The 17,925-nt window shown below is 43.4% G+C and overlaps 3 protein-coding genes across 4 annotated transcripts; all 3 read left to right on the top strand.

Annotated features, from left to right (window-relative positions):
• On the top strand, positions 1,467-7,390 carry LOC109829225 (cytochrome P450 CYP72A219-like). Of its 2 annotated transcripts, none has more exons than XM_020396389.1 (5): positions 1,467-2,140; positions 5,591-5,811; positions 5,889-6,133; positions 6,213-6,582; positions 6,887-7,390. In XM_020396389.1, exons 2-5 carry the CDS (start codon positions 5,596-5,598, stop codon positions 7,313-7,315), a joined length of 1,260 nt encoding a protein of 419 aa, XP_020251978.1. In that variant the 5' UTR covers positions 1,467-2,140; positions 5,591-5,595; the 3' UTR covers positions 7,316-7,390. The 2 variants fall into 2 exon arrangements, with proteins under 2 accessions (XP_020251978.1, XP_020251977.1); XM_020396388.1 differs by lacking the exon at positions 1,467-2,140 and adding an exon at positions 4,489-4,783.
• Positions 11,615-12,682, top strand: LOC109844276. The gene is made up of 2 exons (XM_020413246.1): positions 11,615-11,718; positions 12,235-12,682. Exons 1-2 carry the CDS (start codon positions 11,616-11,618, stop codon positions 12,528-12,530), a joined length of 399 nt encoding a protein of 132 aa, XP_020268835.1. The 5' UTR covers position 11,615; the 3' UTR covers positions 12,531-12,682.
• LOC109844279 lies at positions 14,155-16,943 on the top strand. Its single transcript, XM_020413256.1, has 9 exons — positions 14,155-14,475; positions 14,629-14,853; positions 14,934-15,070; positions 15,198-15,257; positions 15,325-15,504; positions 15,571-15,642; positions 15,725-15,796; positions 15,876-16,091; positions 16,169-16,943. Exons 4-9 carry the CDS (start codon positions 15,218-15,220, stop codon positions 16,915-16,917), a joined length of 1,329 nt encoding a protein of 442 aa, XP_020268845.1. The 5' UTR covers positions 14,155-14,475; positions 14,629-14,853; positions 14,934-15,070; positions 15,198-15,217; the 3' UTR covers positions 16,918-16,943.

Raw genomic sequence — 17,925 nt, forward strand, 5'->3', positions numbered from 1 at the left:
ACCATCAATGCTCCTGTAGATAGTGAACCACTTTCTATTTGGACACATGTGGTAAGAGCAACCAAAATCAAGTATCCACTTCCCGGAGGTATCCTCGCCACCCGTGACGACATAGCATTCCTTATCGCTCTCTTCCCCTGAAGCATAGCTCGCCTCTTCCTTGCTTTTTCATCTTTCACTCTTGTTGTTGTTCTTTTTCCCACCTACTCTCTTGTTAGGACAATTGACTTTGAAATGCCCTAGCTCACCGCATTTGAAACACGGTCTTTCCGCAAGAGGTCTTGATTTTGATCTAGACTTTTCACCCTTGCCTTTTCCTCGCTCATTGCCCCTTCCTCTGGCAAAGAACCCCTGCGCTTGTTCTTTGTTACCTCCAGTGACCATATCACTAGTTGCAATTTTTCGAAGATCATCTACTAGAAGCGCCATTCTAGTCTCATCCATTGACAATCTGTCACCCACAAGCATTAGTGTTTGAACCAGATTCTCATAAGACTTTGACAGAGATAGAAGTAGTAGAAGTGCCTGATCCTCGTCTTCCACTGTCACCTCAATGTCTTTCAAATCCGATAAGATTCTATCGAACTAGTTGATGTACTCCCGAATTGACGAGCCTTCCTCCATCTTGCAAGTATACAATTTAGATTTTAAATAGATCCGGTTCGTTAGACTCTTCGTCATGACATCTTGCAAGTATACAATTTAGATTTTAAATAGATCCGGTTCGTTAGACTCTTCGTCATGAAGGTGCTCTCTAACTTTAACCACACGCCCGATTTTAAATAGATCCGGTTCGTTAGACTCTTCGTCATGAAGGTGCTCTCTAACTTTAACCACACGCCCGTAACTATTTCCTCCTCGTCCACTAAGAAAGCTACATCCCTTTTAAGGCAGAGGATAATCGACGCCCGTGCTTCCAGATCCAGCTCCTCCCAATCTTCATCAGACATATTCTTGTACTTCTCTTTTCCCGCCAAAGCCTTGTGCAATTTCTACGAGATCAGCTAGTTTTTCATCTGCATCCTCCAATAAGAAAAATCATTCTTCCCATTAAATTTCTTGATCTCATACTTTCCCATTTTTACTGTTTTACTTATAGACGCCATTCTCCGTTTGTATTAATAAATCCGCTTCTCTAAGGAATTTTAACAAATACCTTGTGTTCACCACATAATAATCAAGCACCATCTCAGATCAAAAATTTTACCACCTCCAATCTGAATAAAGGGCTCTGATACCAATTGTTGGGAGCGCGAGACACCCACACCTCCGCAGAAGCTAATTAATTCTGAGAGAAAACAATCCTAGCTCGAGTTTAAGCCAACTCAAACTAACCAATACAAGCAATGACGAATACACAAATAAAAACAATAAGTAAATGAGACGAGACAACAGATATACGTGGTTCGGCAAACTTACCTACGTTTACGGAAGCCGTACAATTAATTTCTTATTTAACCATAAGAAATTACAAAGCTTGTTACAAGAGAAGATCTCAAACTTGAGATGTCTCACAACAACTCAACTCACTCTATTGTAGCAAACTATAGGAGCCCTGTGCAATTTTTTCTTTACCGAAAAAATTCACTTCTCAAAATCCTGAGAAGTTCTCAGCCGCCACAGAGAAAATTTTCTCTGTTAAAATCACTGAAGATGGGCTCAACTCATCTCGTGAGCAAGGTTTCCTTTTTATAGGGAAACCCTAGGTCTCCAGCTAGATCCCAGTTGTTCCCAACCGACAGGCGAAATTGAGCATATCAGGCGAGGTCGACAGATCACTCAAGCAGGTGAGATCTGAGCACGTGAGCTCTCAAATCCCACTCACGCTACAGGCGAGGTCGCCATCATGCGATTTCTCCACCCACAGGCGAGATACCCACTCAAGCCTGCAGGCGAGCTCTCCGCTCAAGCCCCGCAGGCGAGCTCTCCACCTCGCCTTCAGACGATCTCCCCGCACAGGCGAACTCCGTGACCAAGCTCCCTCGCCTCTCCTCGTCCGCGAAGCCCTCCACAGGCGAGTTTCAACTCCATGCAGCAGGCGAGATCCGCTCCCCTCTCCAAGTCTGCGAAGCCCTCCTCGACTCTGCTCCGTCGCTGTTCGCCTCCGTCTCCGACGAGATCGCCGTCGCCGTCCGACGAGGTCAGTTCTCTTCAAAGAGCATCGATCGTTGACTTTGCTGTCTAATAACTCTCTGATCTCTCTTCCTTCTATCCGAACAAATCTCAGATTCTCATGGGGGAAAGAAATTCTATAGAGCATATCAGGAGGAACCAGAACCATGCCGCTAAAAATTTTAAAATTTATTTAGGATTTTGTTTGCAGTACTCAAATTGTTGTAGTGATATAAAATTGATTGTGGAATGTCATGCCCTGGGCCCACTAGCCAGTTGGGGGTGGAATGTCACGCCCCGGGCCCACTAGTCCGTTGGGGGCGGTTTAAGTCTTGTTACCTACTGAGTGTAGCGCGTTATTTGGCTCAAATTACTGTCAAAATCAACTAGCCAATGCTACACTTGAACCATATGACTTCACTTATAAATCACTCAATTGTTTAGTCGCCCACTGATGTGGGTCTAAACTTTTGGGAATTTCACATGGAGCATGCTCTTTCCACCTTATATCATTTTTGATATGTACGCTTGTCCTCCTTTGAATACTCCAACGGTACGAGATACATGGCGCTTGCTATCAAGTTAAGAAAAGGGCTAGAGAGGGTAATCTCAAGAAAAAAGACCTTTTACGTTGTTAAAAGGATAAGAAAGGGATTTTTATGAGGGGCATTTTGGTCATTTGGAGACAGATTTTCTCGTGCACAATTAGGTCTAACAGCTGTGGGTTAGGTGATGAGAATTAAGTGACCTTTCTAAAGTTCAGCGGGCTATCTCAAAAACGGCCAAACTTAAAGAGGGTTTTGTAGAATCTACCCTCAAGAAAAAGGTCCTAAATTCAACAGCACTTACCAGAGTCCTGTACCCATTATTCAATCAACTATACTATACAGCGAGGTAAAGCCGTCTGCTACGTAAAAGGAACAAAAAACAACCTGAACCATCACCTTACTTTTATCTTCAGGCTGTCCTGTATACAGCAAAGCATTTCTATGAATCCGACACAATTCTAGAAAATAACACACAAACATCAGGAGCAAGAGAAGATGTCTGGGAGAAACACGCAACAGACATTAAAGGACTAAGAAAACTATTCATGAGTCAATTCCAATGAAAATTATGCAGTCAATTCCAATGCTTGATTCAAATACTACCTATGCTTTCTACCAAATATATGCAACCATATGCCTTATTACTATGCTTGTGGACAAACAAGCTTCACTATGAGATAAAAATTTCCACGGAAAATGCCGTTAGATATCTTCCAATCGAATAATAGAAAGAGGTTAATCGCTGCTTCACCCTTTTCTATGACGGTATAGTCATTTATATACACAGCTAAACTTTTTATTAGCACCAATACCCTTGAATCAATTTTGCCCCTGATTTAGAGGCAATTTTTAGTTTTTTCCAGTTATACTAAGGGCAAAAAAAGCAATTTACCATCACGAGTACCCAACTGAGATCTTAACCTAACTTCTGAATAAATATGTCTGCAGTACAAGGGGCTGTAAGTGCTACTAAAATAGTTTCGGATACAAGTACCTGCAGGGACGGAGGTAGCTAATAGAGGGTGGTGTCAAAGCAAAAAAATTAAACTAGTATATGAAGTTAGAATTGATATTAACGACGACAACGGCTTTCATGGAGAGATTGTCTTTTGCAATGAAAGTTGTAAAGATTCATCTATGCAATTGAATGGGAGATTAGCGGATGAACGACAACTTAGTAACTTACATCGGAAAGAATTTATTTAGTGGTGTTTTAAATGAGGCTATAATGCAATATTTTCAAAATATAAAGAGACGTAAGGGTCAATTGTAATTGTCCATAGTCAAATATACGTAGGGGTCAGTTGTAGTTGTACATAGTTAAATATACCTTTTACATCTCATTAAAGTTCCTAATTACATTGAATATGAGAGAAAAATTCGTAATTTCATCCTTATACATCGTGAAACCACTATAATAAATTTCTGGCTCCGCCAATGATTACGTGCCCCTCACATAGTAAAGGGGGCAGATCTTCAACGATAACTGGCATAAGAATTATCTACAGCCAACTCTATTCATACGCAAATATAAGCCTCAAATGGGCTTATTTGCAAAGAGCTCTAATCTATTATCAACCACAACCAAGGAAGTCCAAGGAAGGGAAGCTTCCATGGCATAGTCTTCTCAGTCCCCCTTCCTCTACTTGGTCCCCAAGATAAAAACTTGCGCACCGTTTCCAGCAGTCTCGTGTCACAAAAGTCAAGGAACGGTCCAAGACGTCATTTTACATTGGACAACGAGTTGAAAATGACTGTGTGTTTAGCTTCAAAGCTATATAAAACCTGCACAGCCTCGCACCTTATCCTTCACCACTGGTGCAGGCGAAGCAAAATGGAAACCCCCCTTCCTCTCCCTTCAGCAGCAGCATTTTCCTTGCTATCTGCGCTCTTCTTGTACCTCACCTTCAGAGCCTACCGCTCTCTATGGTGGAAGCCCAAGAAGCTCGAGAAACTCCTATGGCAACAGGGCATCAAAGGCAATCCTTACAGGGTTCTCTATGGTGACATGAAAGAGGAGATGCGAGGATTCAGAGAAGCGTGGTCACGTCCCATGGACGGGCTCCATCATCGAATCGTGCCGAGGGTCGTACCGTTCATGCATCAGACCGTGCAAAAATACGGTATGCATACGTACCTATGCTCGCTATACGTATACTGAAAAAAAAACTAGATACTGTGTCCTGAGAAACATACCTGCTTGCGCACAGTGTGGAAAACAGTGGGAGGAAATATCCTACGAATATATAGTTAGGAATCAATTGATAACTAGTTTTTTTGGTTGAAGGGGTTCAGTAGCAAGCTTATATATATCCTAGGATATATAGTTAGGAATCAATTGATAATAATTATTAATTGGGGGGAAATATCCTCCAAAACTCTGGGGTGTTTTCCACGTTTAACACTCTTAACCCCCTAAACTTCAAAGAGTCTCAAATAACCTCCAAAAAGCTTTAATTTTTCCAATAGAAAGCTTCTAAGAGTAAGAGAAGACGGGCCCCCTAGCGAAAACCAGGAAAGAACGGAATGGGAAAGTAACAATCAAGTCCTCTAACGGCAAGAGTCTTTTTTGGGAGTTTTTCTGGGTGAAAAGTTAAAAAGATTTGTGGGGTGTTTGAGACACTGTGCAGTTTCGGGTGAAGTGGGGAAAACTTCTGGGTGTTTGGTGAGAAAATTTTGGGTGGTTCTGTGAAATCTACCCTGATTAGGATGAGGAGACCCCTCTGGTACAGTATGTTGTGCCTAGGAAATTATTCCTTATAATGAATGTCTTGGCAATTCTTCATAATACGCTAGCAATTTATGTGTCTGGGTAAAATCTCTGGATAATAATCACTTTTCCAGTAAGTGTACATGGGCACATTCGATCTGCGCTAGCGTAGGTATACATGAGAAAAGCAGTAGTATCTGAAACAAGAAAACTTTTGCAGGCAAGATGTGCATCATATGGGCAGGAAAGACTCCCAGAGTACTGATATGGGATTCGGAGATGGTGAAAGAGGTCTTTTCAGAAAAATCCAGGCAGATCAGGAAACCCCCACCGAATCCTCTGATAAGTATCCTGGCCCAGGGAGTGGCGAGCCTCGAAGGCGAGGAGTGGGCTAAGAGGAGGAGAACAATTACCCCAGCCTTCCATCTGGAGAAACTAAAGGTCTACACGATTCAAAATGTACGTCTCATGTGTCTCAATTGATAAACTCGGTCAGTTACCGTTATTTTTCTTCGCAGAGAATGGTGCCAGCTTTTGCAACTAGCTGCGAAGATTTGATAAAGAGATGGGACGGGTTAGTTGGTACTCAAGGGTCCTGTGAGGTTGATGTTAGCCCTGAGTTCCAAAATCTCACGGGGGATGTCATTTCACGAACTGCCTTCGGAAGTAGCTACGAAGAAGGGAAGAGGATTTTCGAACTACAGAAGGAACAAGCTGAACTGGCCATTGAAGCTGCCCGTGTACCTTATATTCCAGGATACAGGTGAGCTCCGTATTTGCATTACTATCAAACATTAGGAGCTTGCTAATTAGTAAGAATTTCATGTATTGGATTGTTACAGATTCATCCCAACAGCAAAGAACAGGAGGAGGATGTGGATATACAGAGAAATCAGGACTATCTTAAGAGAGATGATAGATAAGAAGCTAAAATACATTGAAACTGAAGGATCAGAAAGTGGAGATTTACTAGGATTACTCCTGCAGTTCACAAGTGGTGACGATAAAAAGTATGAAATCAAGATTGAAGATGTGATTGAAGAATGCAAGCTGTTCTACTTTGCAGGTCAAGAAACAACATCGACGTTGCTCACCTGGACAATGATTCTTCTGTCGATGCATCCCGTCTGGCAGCAGAGAGCTCGCGAAGAAGTTCAGAAAACCTGCGGGAATAATACACCGAATATGGAATCCATAACCCAGCTTAAAATTGTGAGTACACATACGTACTAAGCTTAAATATTCCCTTCCTCTATACCAAGAACTTCAAAAAGCCCAGATTCAAATCCATCTAGTCAGGTAAAGAAGAATTAGAAAAGGTATTGCTGCTATAAAATAGCCCAAGTTTCAGCAACGCGTGTTAGAGGGTAAAACCATAACTTTCAATTATCATCCTTTCGTTCTTAAGTTCATTCTGCTGCACAAAAATTTTGAGGATATGAGAGTTGAAGGTATGGTTTTTTGCACTCCAACCAACATTAAATTGACTTACTGCGTTTTCTGAATTTGAATGTAGGTAACCATGATATTTCATGAAGTTTTAAGACTATACCCCCCTGTTACCTTTCTATTACGCCATACTTACAAGGAAACAAAGCTAGGAGAGTTTTGCTTCCCTGCTGGTGTAGATTTCGGTCTTCCTATATTACTCATGCACCATGATCGAGAATTATGGGGTGATGATGCAGAGGAATTTAACCCCGAGAGGTTTTCAGAAGGGATATCGAAGGCAACTAAAAGGGGTCAAAATGCATTCTATCCCTTCGGATGGGGACCGAGGATATGTTTAGGACAGAGTTTCGCCATGATTGAAGCAAAAATGGCTCTAGCTATTATTCTACAGAACTTCTCCTTTGAGCTCTCACCTTCGTATTCACATGCCCCATATACTGTGATAACTCTCCAGCCACAGCATGGAGCTCATGTTACCCTACGTCGACTATAGGATTTTAAACAGAAGTTTTATGTGGTTTTTGGTTTGGTTCTTAATTTACTTGTACCAATAAATATCGGTAACACACAGATGTGAAGTTGATTGCTTGGGAGTTAATACTCATTTCTCTTTATTTTAAGTTTCCCCCTTTTGGTACTAATAAATGTAGAAAATGCCAAACCTGTTAGGATACACCCCAATAAGAACGCCTTTAACGGAGACGCAATACACAAAATAAAGGCACAAGATCAACCAGAGTACTCACAGTTATACGTGGTTCACTCCTTCGGAGCTACTCCACGGTGCAACGACGACGCCAAATTCTTTTTTATCCCAAAAGAATAGATCAAAGAGAACACTCTCTCTTGATCAGATACACTCCAAGAACTCTCACAATCTCTCTCTGTGTTTTCTCTCTTACTCTTCTATGAGAGGAGTTGTTTCTGGGATGAGATTTCCTTAAGAGTTTAGGGCCCTATTTATAGTGTTTGGGAAACACTATGCATAAATAAAATATTATCAATGTGACCCGTCACTAATAATAAAATATTTGTGGGACCCACCACCTTTTTCATTCTTCAAATCTGTCAAGCCACCGAATTTTGTTAGTCAACAAAATTGGCTCATTTGTCAAATAAGGTGGGCTGGAGCTGCAGCTAACAATCTCCCACTTAAAGATTTGATTGAGTATCAATCATATCTTCACACCCTTCTTGGTTGCATCATCCGGATGTCTTGTATCTTTGGCGTTTTGCACGGCCTTTAACATTCTCAACGGAGGCCATATGAGGCTGCACACAGCCTCACCTTCTCGAGCGGAACTGACTTGGTCAGCATATCGGCTGGATTGTACCTCGTATCAATCTTCACAAGCTTGAACTCGTTCCTGCTTTGTCATCTCCGTATGACATGGTGCTTCACGTTAACATGCATGGTCCGAGCATGGAATGTGTCGTTCTCTGACAAGTGAATGACACTCTGACTGTCGCAGTGGATGAAGTATTTCTCAAAGCTTACTCCAAGCTCGAGAAGAAAAGCCTTCAACCATAGCAACTCTTTTGCTGCCTCTGCTGCAGACACGTACTCGGCTTCGGTTGTCGACAAAGCCACAGTATCCTGTAACTTGGATCTCTAACTTATCGCTCCACCACCCAAGATGAAGATGTAGCCGCTTGTACTCCTTCTCAAATCTATGTCCCCGGCATAGTCTGCGTCACAAAAGCCCTCTAGCTGTAAATCTGTTCCGCCATACTCAAGACAATGGTCGGACGAGCTTCTCAAGTAGCGTAGAAGCCACTTGACCGCACCCCAGTGTTGTTTGTTTTCGGTAAAAGTTGCCTTCATTGTTGAACTCATTATAATCTGGATTGCTTACAAAGAATTCAAAATTTTCAATAAAAAGAATAAGAAAGATGATGAACTCATTATAATCTGGATTGCTTACAAAGAATTCAAAATTTTCAATAAAAAGAATAAGAAAGATGAAAGATTACAACTTTTCGAAAATAACACAAGATCCGTTCGTCGTTTCTTGCTTGCGTGGGTCTTTAGCCGGTGACGGGGACGTAGATATCCGTGGACTACCTGGAAATCAGATCAGGTCCAGAACTTCGTCGATTCGCGAAGGAATCTAGAAGCAGAAGCGCCTATCTCGACAACAGCGAGATAATTGCTCTTCTTAATTTGAGTGATTCAAAGTGCGTTGGAAAGCCGACGGGGAGTTCTATAAGCTCCAATTGATTAAATCATCTGCGGAATAAATGAGACATGAAGGGTATTTCACCGTTTGTGAACGGTACGAGGTTCTCGATCGGTTCATATCTTCATCATTCCGAAGTTCCGTTGTTTCACGTAGTTCGTCGGTTTACTTCAAGCGTTCACCGACATCAATCAAGCTTCTGTGAACCAGATGATGACGTTCATCGTTATTTCTTAACACTGAGCTGTTCGTGGAGACCTATAGGTAATTTTTGATGCCTACAGATACCCCCTCCAAAGCGTTCCAGACTCGTTTCTTTTGTAGAAGAGGCTGGAATGCGTTGGATGTGATTAGTCACACCTTCAGTTGGCGTAAAGGACCTGTAGTTAGCTTCGATTCTTGACTCCTTTGATTTTCAGTCTACTCGATGTTTTGATGAATAGCTAAAATCCTTCCGGCACTGCGTTTATCGTCTGGCCGTCGTCGAAGTCTCAAATCTACAACTGATGAGTTGAGTTTGGCTCGTGTCATTGAGTTGACTTTTTGATTGCAACGCGTTGACTGGCGTTGACCTAGAGTTACGCGTTGACCGGCGTTGACCCTAGGGTTTCGAGCGTCGTACGTTGACTTTCTGATCGCAACGCGTTGACTGACGTTGACCTAGGGTTACGCGTTGACCGGCGTTGACCCTAGGGTTTCGAACCATCGTACGTTGATTTTTGATCGCAACGCGTTGACTGGCGTTGACCTAGGGTTACGCGTTGACCGGCGTTGACCCTAGGGTTTCGAGCGTCGTACGTTGACTTTCTGATCGCAACGCGTTGACTGACGTTGACCTAGGGTTACGCGTTGACCGGCGTTGACCCTAGGGTTTCGAACCATCGTACGTTGATTTTTGATCGCAACGCGTTGACTGGCGTTGACCTAGGGTTACGCGTTGACCGGCGTTGACCCTAGGGTTTTGAATTGCTCGGTATTGATTAGTATGGATTTCGTCGAAATATTCGAACCGTCGTACGTTGACTTTTGATTACAACGCGTTGACTGGCGTTGACCTAGGGTTACGCGTTGACCGGCGTTGACCCTAGGGTTTCGAGCGTCGTACGTTGACTTTTGATTGCAACGTGTTGACTGCCGTTGACCTAGGGTTACACGTTGACCGACGTTGACCCTAGGGTTTCGAACCGTCGTACGTTGACTTTTGATTGCAACGCGTTGACTGGCGTTGACCTAGGGTTACGCGTTGACCGGCGTTGACCCTAGGGTTTCGAACCGTCGTACGTTGATTTTTGATCGCAACGCGTTGACTAGCGTTGACCTAGGGTTACGCGTTGACCGGCGTTGACCCTAGGGTTTCGAACCGTCGTATGTTGATTAGTGTTGATTTTGTTGAAACATCCAAACAAACGACGAAAACGGGCGAAATCGGACTTCAAAAAGGATTCGGGGGGCTCGAACTGGGTTGAGACACCCGAGGGTGTCTCAACCTTGGCCGAGACACCCTTGGGTGTCTCGGCCACTCAAACTCTCTCTCTTCTTCCACCTCTTATCCATCCACCATTGTTTCCCTCTAAGAACTCCAAACCCATTAAAATTCTTCTCTTTAAAACCCCTTAAACTCCATACAAAAAATTCGGATTTTGGTGCTCCCTCCTTGGCTGAAATTCTTTTCTCCTCAAAGCTAGGGTTTTTTTTTTTCATCCTCAAGCTCAAGGGAGGCCTCTTGATTTGGGTAAGCTTCTCCTCCAAAAACTCTTTCATTTTTTGATAAAGATTGAAACTTTATGCTTGTAATGAGGGTATGCCACGAATTTGTATGCAAAGATCATAGCTTTTTGTTCTCATGAGTTAGAAGATAGGCTCTTTGATGATGGGTTGTGTATGCACAAAGCTTTTGGGGGGTCTTATGCAAAAAATGTAATATGGCCGAAATTAAGGGGCTTTTGTGCAAAAGTGGACTGAAATTTGTGGGTTTTTATGCAAAGTGGGTTGACATATAGGACTGAAATTTTACCCCCATTTGGCCGAATTTGAAAGGTGCTTTTATGCAAAAGAATCGACATTGTTTGAGGGGTTTATTTGCAAAAAGCAATTCAAAACTTGTAGAAGGGTATATTTGCAAAAGGACTGAAATTTTAGGGCTGAAATTTTAGGGCTGAAATTCTAAAAGTTTAGACCACAAACCCATGACTAAAGTTTTGAGAAAGGTATGCGAAAACTAAACCGAAATTTGTGGAGGGGTTTATTTGCAAAATTAGCTAAATTTTACAAAAGGGTTTATTTGTAAAATTAACCAAAATTGTAGGATATTGGGGGTGTTAGATGAACAAACATGATGACCATGATCCAATTCGAGCGTGTCCTTGACCCGAATTTAGCCTTGGACACGAGGGGTATTTTGGGTATTTCACCAAAATTTATTATGAGGGCTTACGCTGCAAAATGACAATCACTGTTTTGTATGCACAAAATTTGTAGGTTTAATTAGACTTCAACTATAAAATCCTACTTATTTTATAGGACTTTAGTTCAAGTTCTTAATTTTCCTTTTAAATTTCGTGTATTCATATTTTAGATTGTACCTGACCTGCTGATTTTCATTGCAGATTCTCGATGTCTCCGCGTCGACCTCGACTTCATAGGAGTCGCTCCCTTTCGCAGCATAGCGAGGGAGAGGTTCCCACGGCATCCTCTCCAGCGGCATCCTTTTTCGGGGGTGAGCATTTATACTTTGTATATCCCTGATTGATCCCTTCGCGGGTCATTCAGGAAGAACCGACATCCTCCTTCACGGGGATCGAGGTTTCAGGATATTCGTGGTTCCAGTATACCCTCGTTTGGCCCCTTCGCGGGTCATTCGGGAAGGACCGACACCCTCCTTCGCGGGGGTCGAGGTTTCGGGAAATTCGCAGTGCTGTCACACCCTCGTCTGGCCCCTTCGCGGGTCATTCGGGAAGGGCCGACACCCTCCATCACGGGGGTCAAGGTTTCGGACTTGTTTTGCTTAGCCAATTCAAGTCTTCCGGTATATTGGGGCGATTTTGTGTCATCTTACACTTTGTAGGTCGGTGTATGTTACCACGTTATTTACGTGATGATGCATACCGTTCTTCCAGTGTAAGACACTCAAAATCGTCTCTCCAATTACCCCGTGGATGATCTTATCTCGCTCTTTTATGAGATAGATTTAATTCATGGATAATTTTCTGACTCTATCCTTGTTTTGTTGCAGTCGAGTTCCCCACGGGCAGTCTCTCTCCTCATGCTACTACCGGTTGTAATGGGGAGGTTTTCTCTTCGGTTTTCGTCAGGCAGGCTATTGGTCCGCTTCCTCCGTTTGATAGAGATCGTTCCGATGAGTCTTGCAGTTTGATACGAGATGGGGGACGTCATTGCTTACGCCAGCTGATCACGGATGCTCCTTTTACTGCAGACTCTACTTCTACTCAGGTTTTAAAGAAGCCCAGTTTTCTGTTCGGAGATCACATTGAGGATCCGGCTAAGTTGATTCTTACTGATGAACATTAGCTGAATAATGATGAAGGAGCCCTCCTGTATATTCCTTCCATTCCTCGTCAGCATTCTTTCACTCATTTAAAGGGACAGGCCGTAGAGCGACAGATGTCCTGGCATCTTACCAAAGATGCTGATCGAGTTCATTGTGGATACACCTCCCAACATAAGACTCCTGGTTCCGTTAGGTATCATTATATTCGCGGGCTTCGACCAGGGATTATGGGTCTTGAAGAATCATTTGGCTAAGCTTGGGAGGAGGTTACCTCCACCAGATTTCAGATGTTTTGGTTGGGCTTTCTCGCAACCCAAAGGATGGTGGACGCGTATGACCAGTTATGTGTTGGGACGTTGGGAGAATGATCTGAAGAGCAGTGGGTTGTACGCACCTATACGAGCCACTATGTACGGACTCCCGGTCAGCTGTTGCCACTTCTTAGCATTGTTAGAGACATACATCCCTGATAGTAATACATTCTTGACTAGCGGCGGAGAGTTAGGGTTGACCTTGCATGAGATGCACCAAGTTTCTGGCCTTCCAATGGGGGATTGTCCATACCAGGAGTACTTTCCCTCGAATCAGCAATTGGAGTGGCTGAAGAATGATACCCCTGATATGTACAATACTCTTTGGGATCTTACCTGCCATTATCACACCTCTCTGATTAAGGTTACCACTCAAGCGAAGAGGAAGAAGCAGATCAGCTTGAAGCAGTTCGCTGTTTATTTGTTCCAGCACTTGGAGGGTAATTCTGGCGAGACCATATGTGAATTAGACGTTCTGACACCTTCTGCCATTAATGAGTTGATGGAGAAGGCTGAGGCTTCCTCCTACACTATTGCAGTGCTGAGGGAGCTTTTCCTGCAGGAACCAAGTTTCGGACATTCCTTTGTCATGCGCAGAAGTCCATTGAGCCCAGAACCCTGTTAGCAGGTTATCTTGCCCTCTGGTTGAAGAAATGTGTTGTTCCATATCAGCTTTCAGACGCCTTACCCCTCGAGGTGCTCTTCCCCGCAGTTCAGCTAGCTTATGGGAGGGAGCTTTCCTTACTCCCAGCAATGGTTGCTGACATCCATTATGGGCTTAGGTATCTGGTTGATGGTTTTGCTCAGGTGGGCTCTGAACCGTCAGCCGAGCTTATTTGTGTGAAGGTCGAGCTTCCGTATGCATATTTGATGGCGTGGCTTGTTCTTCATCGTCCTGACTTGATGTCGGCGCCCAGCACTGTTGATATCCATGTTCCTTTCGTGCAGTTGTTGGAGAAGAGCAGATGGCTCGGGAAAACATTCAGTGATGTACAACGAGAGCTTCAGGTTCGTAAGAGCTGGGAGTTCTTCAAGTGTTTTCCTCGCTTTTCGGGTCGCTATGGTGATGTGCTGATTGATGAGGAGAAACCCAGAACGGGTCGGACTTCTCTCGATGTTGGTTGTTTCCGTTGGTTGGTGAACATCCGTGTTGGGTATCTCGTTCTTCGGATGAAGAATCATTGTCACATAGAGCCTTACCTTCCCTGCCGTTTCGCTCGTCAGTTTGGCTACGACCAACTATATGTTGGGAATCCGAGACGTGGTTTGAAGGTTGAGGGAGGGCTTATTGACGGCGTTCGGGCATGGCTATGGACTATGGTGGGCTGTACTAGAGCCCATTTTGCTCTTCCTTCATCTAGGCGCAAGTCGTTTATTACTTTCCTCAGCTTCAAGTGGTTCCTTTCTGCCAATGAGTTTATAGGTGTGAGGAGCCTTTCAGAGTTGCAGGCTGAACACTTGGTTCACGTCACTATGATGACTACTCGTAAGGCTGAGCTTGCTAAGAAACAGGGGAAGAGGCCTGCCAAACCTTCCTTCTCGAGCAGAGATAGGATGGAGGATGATGAAGAGCTCCTTCCTACTGGCGATGAGGACGAGACTTCTGAGGAGGAGTATGTGGATACAGATACTGACAAGGAAGAACCTAACACAGGTTTGTCAGACTCTTTCTTTTCAGAATTAACTGACCTGGCCTTCTTTCGTTGGCATCAACGTCATATTCTTTCTCGATCTCAATTGGCTTTTCAAAAACCAGAACGAAAGGTCTTATTCACTTATCCTAACAAGATGACTCTTATCACCCCAGGTAGGACAGTCGATGAGCATGAGTCGCTCGCTTCTCGCTATGCGAGATCCCGGCCTAGCGGCAAAGCTCCTGCACAGGTCGAGATGCGTAGCAAGTTCATGCATGAACGGCCCGTTGGTTCTGTGAGGGTTGGTACTCTGAAACGGAAGAAGACCACTCATAAACTACATGTTGGTCGGCGCCCCTATGGAGTGGAGTTAGGAGGTATCGCCGATTGAGAGGAAGGTAATACCTTATTGTCTTTATTGCTTTAAGATGACTTGCTTCCTGGGATCCATTAAGCATAATCATCTTTTATGTTCCAGGAAACTATGAAGAGGGCGAACTTCCACAGGATTCTGTATTCCCTGATTCTGATCGTCTGGATAGCTTCATGCAGCAGATGTGTGATGCCATTCACGGCGAGCCCATGGATGTTGACACGAACATTGATACTGAGCAGGTTAGTAGTGTTGAGCCCACAATTCTATGCTCAGGTATATCTAGATCCGATGATGCCCTACTCGAGTAGCATTTGGAAGAGTTAGGGAATTCAAGATTCATTATTTTCGTGCTTTGCTCTCTTTCAGGTAACTTGAAGAATCCAAGCATGGACATCGGGGAAAAAGAATCTTCTATTCCTACTGCAGGTATCTCTGAGCTTTTCCTTCTTTCCCCATTTTCTTGTATATATCCAACACTTAAATTATTCTGCAGATGTCGTATTAGAGAGGCCAGTTGAGGATGAGGCCTTTCATGATACAGGTCTTGAGGAACAGGGATATGTCTCCGCACCAAGTTTCTCAGGATCCGATATTGGACTATTAGTCGACATGCTAGCTGAGCAGGCCACCAGAGGAGCCGCAGGACCATCCTTTGAGAATGATTCATCTACAGGTATATATCTAATTCCCTTCATTTTACCTGATCTTTTGTCTGACTAACGAAGAATTATCATTACAGTACCAGTCATTGGGACTGGTTCAGTCATGATTCCCGGCATCTCTAGTTTACCTCGGGGTGATGGACCCGGAGGTACGTATATAATCTAGGACGTCGTGCTCCTTTTCATTTGTTAGATGATTTTTTTTTTATTAACGGAGGAGTGTAATCATAGGACCAGCCACCAGGACTGATACTCTTATGGCTCCTGGCGTTTCCCGTGTGCCTGAGGATGATGGACTTGCAGGTATGCAGACGATCCTATCATCCTGATTCTCCTTATTTGTCTAAATTTCCAATTGGCTAATAAAGAAGTGTAACTATAGGACCAGCCGTTATGACTGATGCAACTACAGTTTCTGGGACCGATAGCTTGCATAACAACGGTATCTCCCCGCCACAGCCAGGAGGTACTACTGATTTGCCTACAGGGGTTGACATACCCTCAATGACCACCTCTGTTGTTATCTCGGAGCCCGCTGACACTAGACTAACGGAGCCGATTGTCAGACCTCAATCCGAGGGGACCTCCGTTGGCGTTGGTATGCTTGCAATTCGTTTTAAATTAAATTTTATTAGGATTTGAGAATCTCTTATTCTTCACTATGATTGCTTGTAGGATCTCGGCCTTCTCCGTATGATCATATCCTTGCCATTTTGTCTGATTCCGATCCCAGCAGAGAGGTATTCCGCATGGATCTCAACTCTTTCGTCGTCTTCTTTAATAGCATGATCGAGAAGGTTCTTCGTCAGGGATACGGCTTTGATCAGTTCAGACGTTCTCTTTCTCGCTATATGACGATGATCCGAGATGACGGATATTTGGAGTTAGCTGACTCTCTTACTGCCGATTTTATTGTCTTGGAGTCTGAGTTCCGAGAGTTGGAGGAGCTAAAGGCTAGCGGAGCTTCTTCCTTTGTGTCCTCTCAGTTGGAGCATAGGTTGTCACAATGGCGTGATTTGAGATCTTCCATTGGCAGTAAGCTTCAGTCATATGAGCATTCTGTTACACAGCTGATGGCTGGTATTGCAAGAAAGGATACTGATAGAGCCGAGTTACTCAGTTCTTTAGACTCTCACCATGAGGAAGTAGACAAGTTGAGGAAGGCCTTGAAGCACGCCGAGGAGTCTGTTGTTATCATAGCAGAAGAGTTGGCCGGACTAGAGAAGTCTCGCGAACAGATGCTTGAGAGATTAGGACCTACGCAGGAAAGATTGATGAAGCTGAAAAATAAAGCTGCGAAGATCTTGAGCAATTCTGAAGAATCTATCCGAGCTGACCTGCAAGCAGAACTTGAGCAGAGTTATACGGATAGGCTTTCTAAGTTAGAATCTTGTGTTCTTAGTCGCCGACTGCCTTCGGGCTGATGAGTCCTTTTTTTTTATGCTCTGACTTGATCTATTGATAGAGACACAGTATTTGATTTCATTATGATATTTCTTTTTTTTTCGATTGTGAACTTAATTGACATAATGCTTACAGGATTTTTGGCAAACCCTCAGCCTTCAACGGATTTGATATGCCTTTACCGATTACCGTTTGAATCGGGCTAGCATGTAAATTTTAAACCCGTCTCACATGTAACGTTGCGCTAAGAGTGTTAATTCACTTAGACTTGATGCTATGATTTTGAATACATAGACTTCACCATTTCTTATGGGAAAAAGTACCCAGCAACGCGTGTTAGGCGATGACTTATCCTTTCTTAGGTTTCAGGATAAAATTCCCCAGACTTAAACTCTGGTGTTTTTTTCAATCGGTGAAAGACTAAACCGGCAATGTGTGTTAGACATAGACTTTAGGATTTTTGGCAAACCTCCAGCCTTCAACGGGTTTGGTGTGCCTTTACCAATTACCGTTTGAATCGGGCTAGCATGTGAATTTTAAAACCCGTCTCACACATAACGTTACGCTAAAAGAATTACTTCTCTTAGACTTTGTGCTATGATTTTGAATACATAGACTTCACCATTTCTTATGGGAAAAGGTACCCAGCAACGCGTGTTAGGCGATGACTTATCCTTTCTTAGGTTTCAGGATAAAATTCCCCAGACTTAAACTCTGGTGTCTTTTTTAATCGGTGAAAGACTAAACCGGCAATATGTGTTAGACATAGACTTTAGGATTTTTGGTAAACCTCCAGCCTTCAACGGGTTTGGTGTGCCTTTACCAATTACCGTTTGAATCGGGCTAGCATGTGAATTTTAAAACCCGTCTCACATATAACATTGCGCTAAAAGAATTACTTCTCTTAGACTTTGTGCTATGATTTTGAATACATAGACTTCACCATTTCTTATGGGAAAAGGTACCCAGCAACGCGTGTTAGGCGATGACTTATCCTTTCTTAGGTTTCAGGATAAAATTCCCCAGAC

The sequence above is a fragment of the Asparagus officinalis genome, chromosome 1 (genome assembly GCF_001876935.1).
Source record: "Asparagus officinalis chromosome 1, Aspof.V1, whole genome shotgun sequence".
NCBI classification, from domain to species: Eukaryota; Viridiplantae; Streptophyta; class Magnoliopsida; order Asparagales; family Asparagaceae; genus Asparagus; species Asparagus officinalis.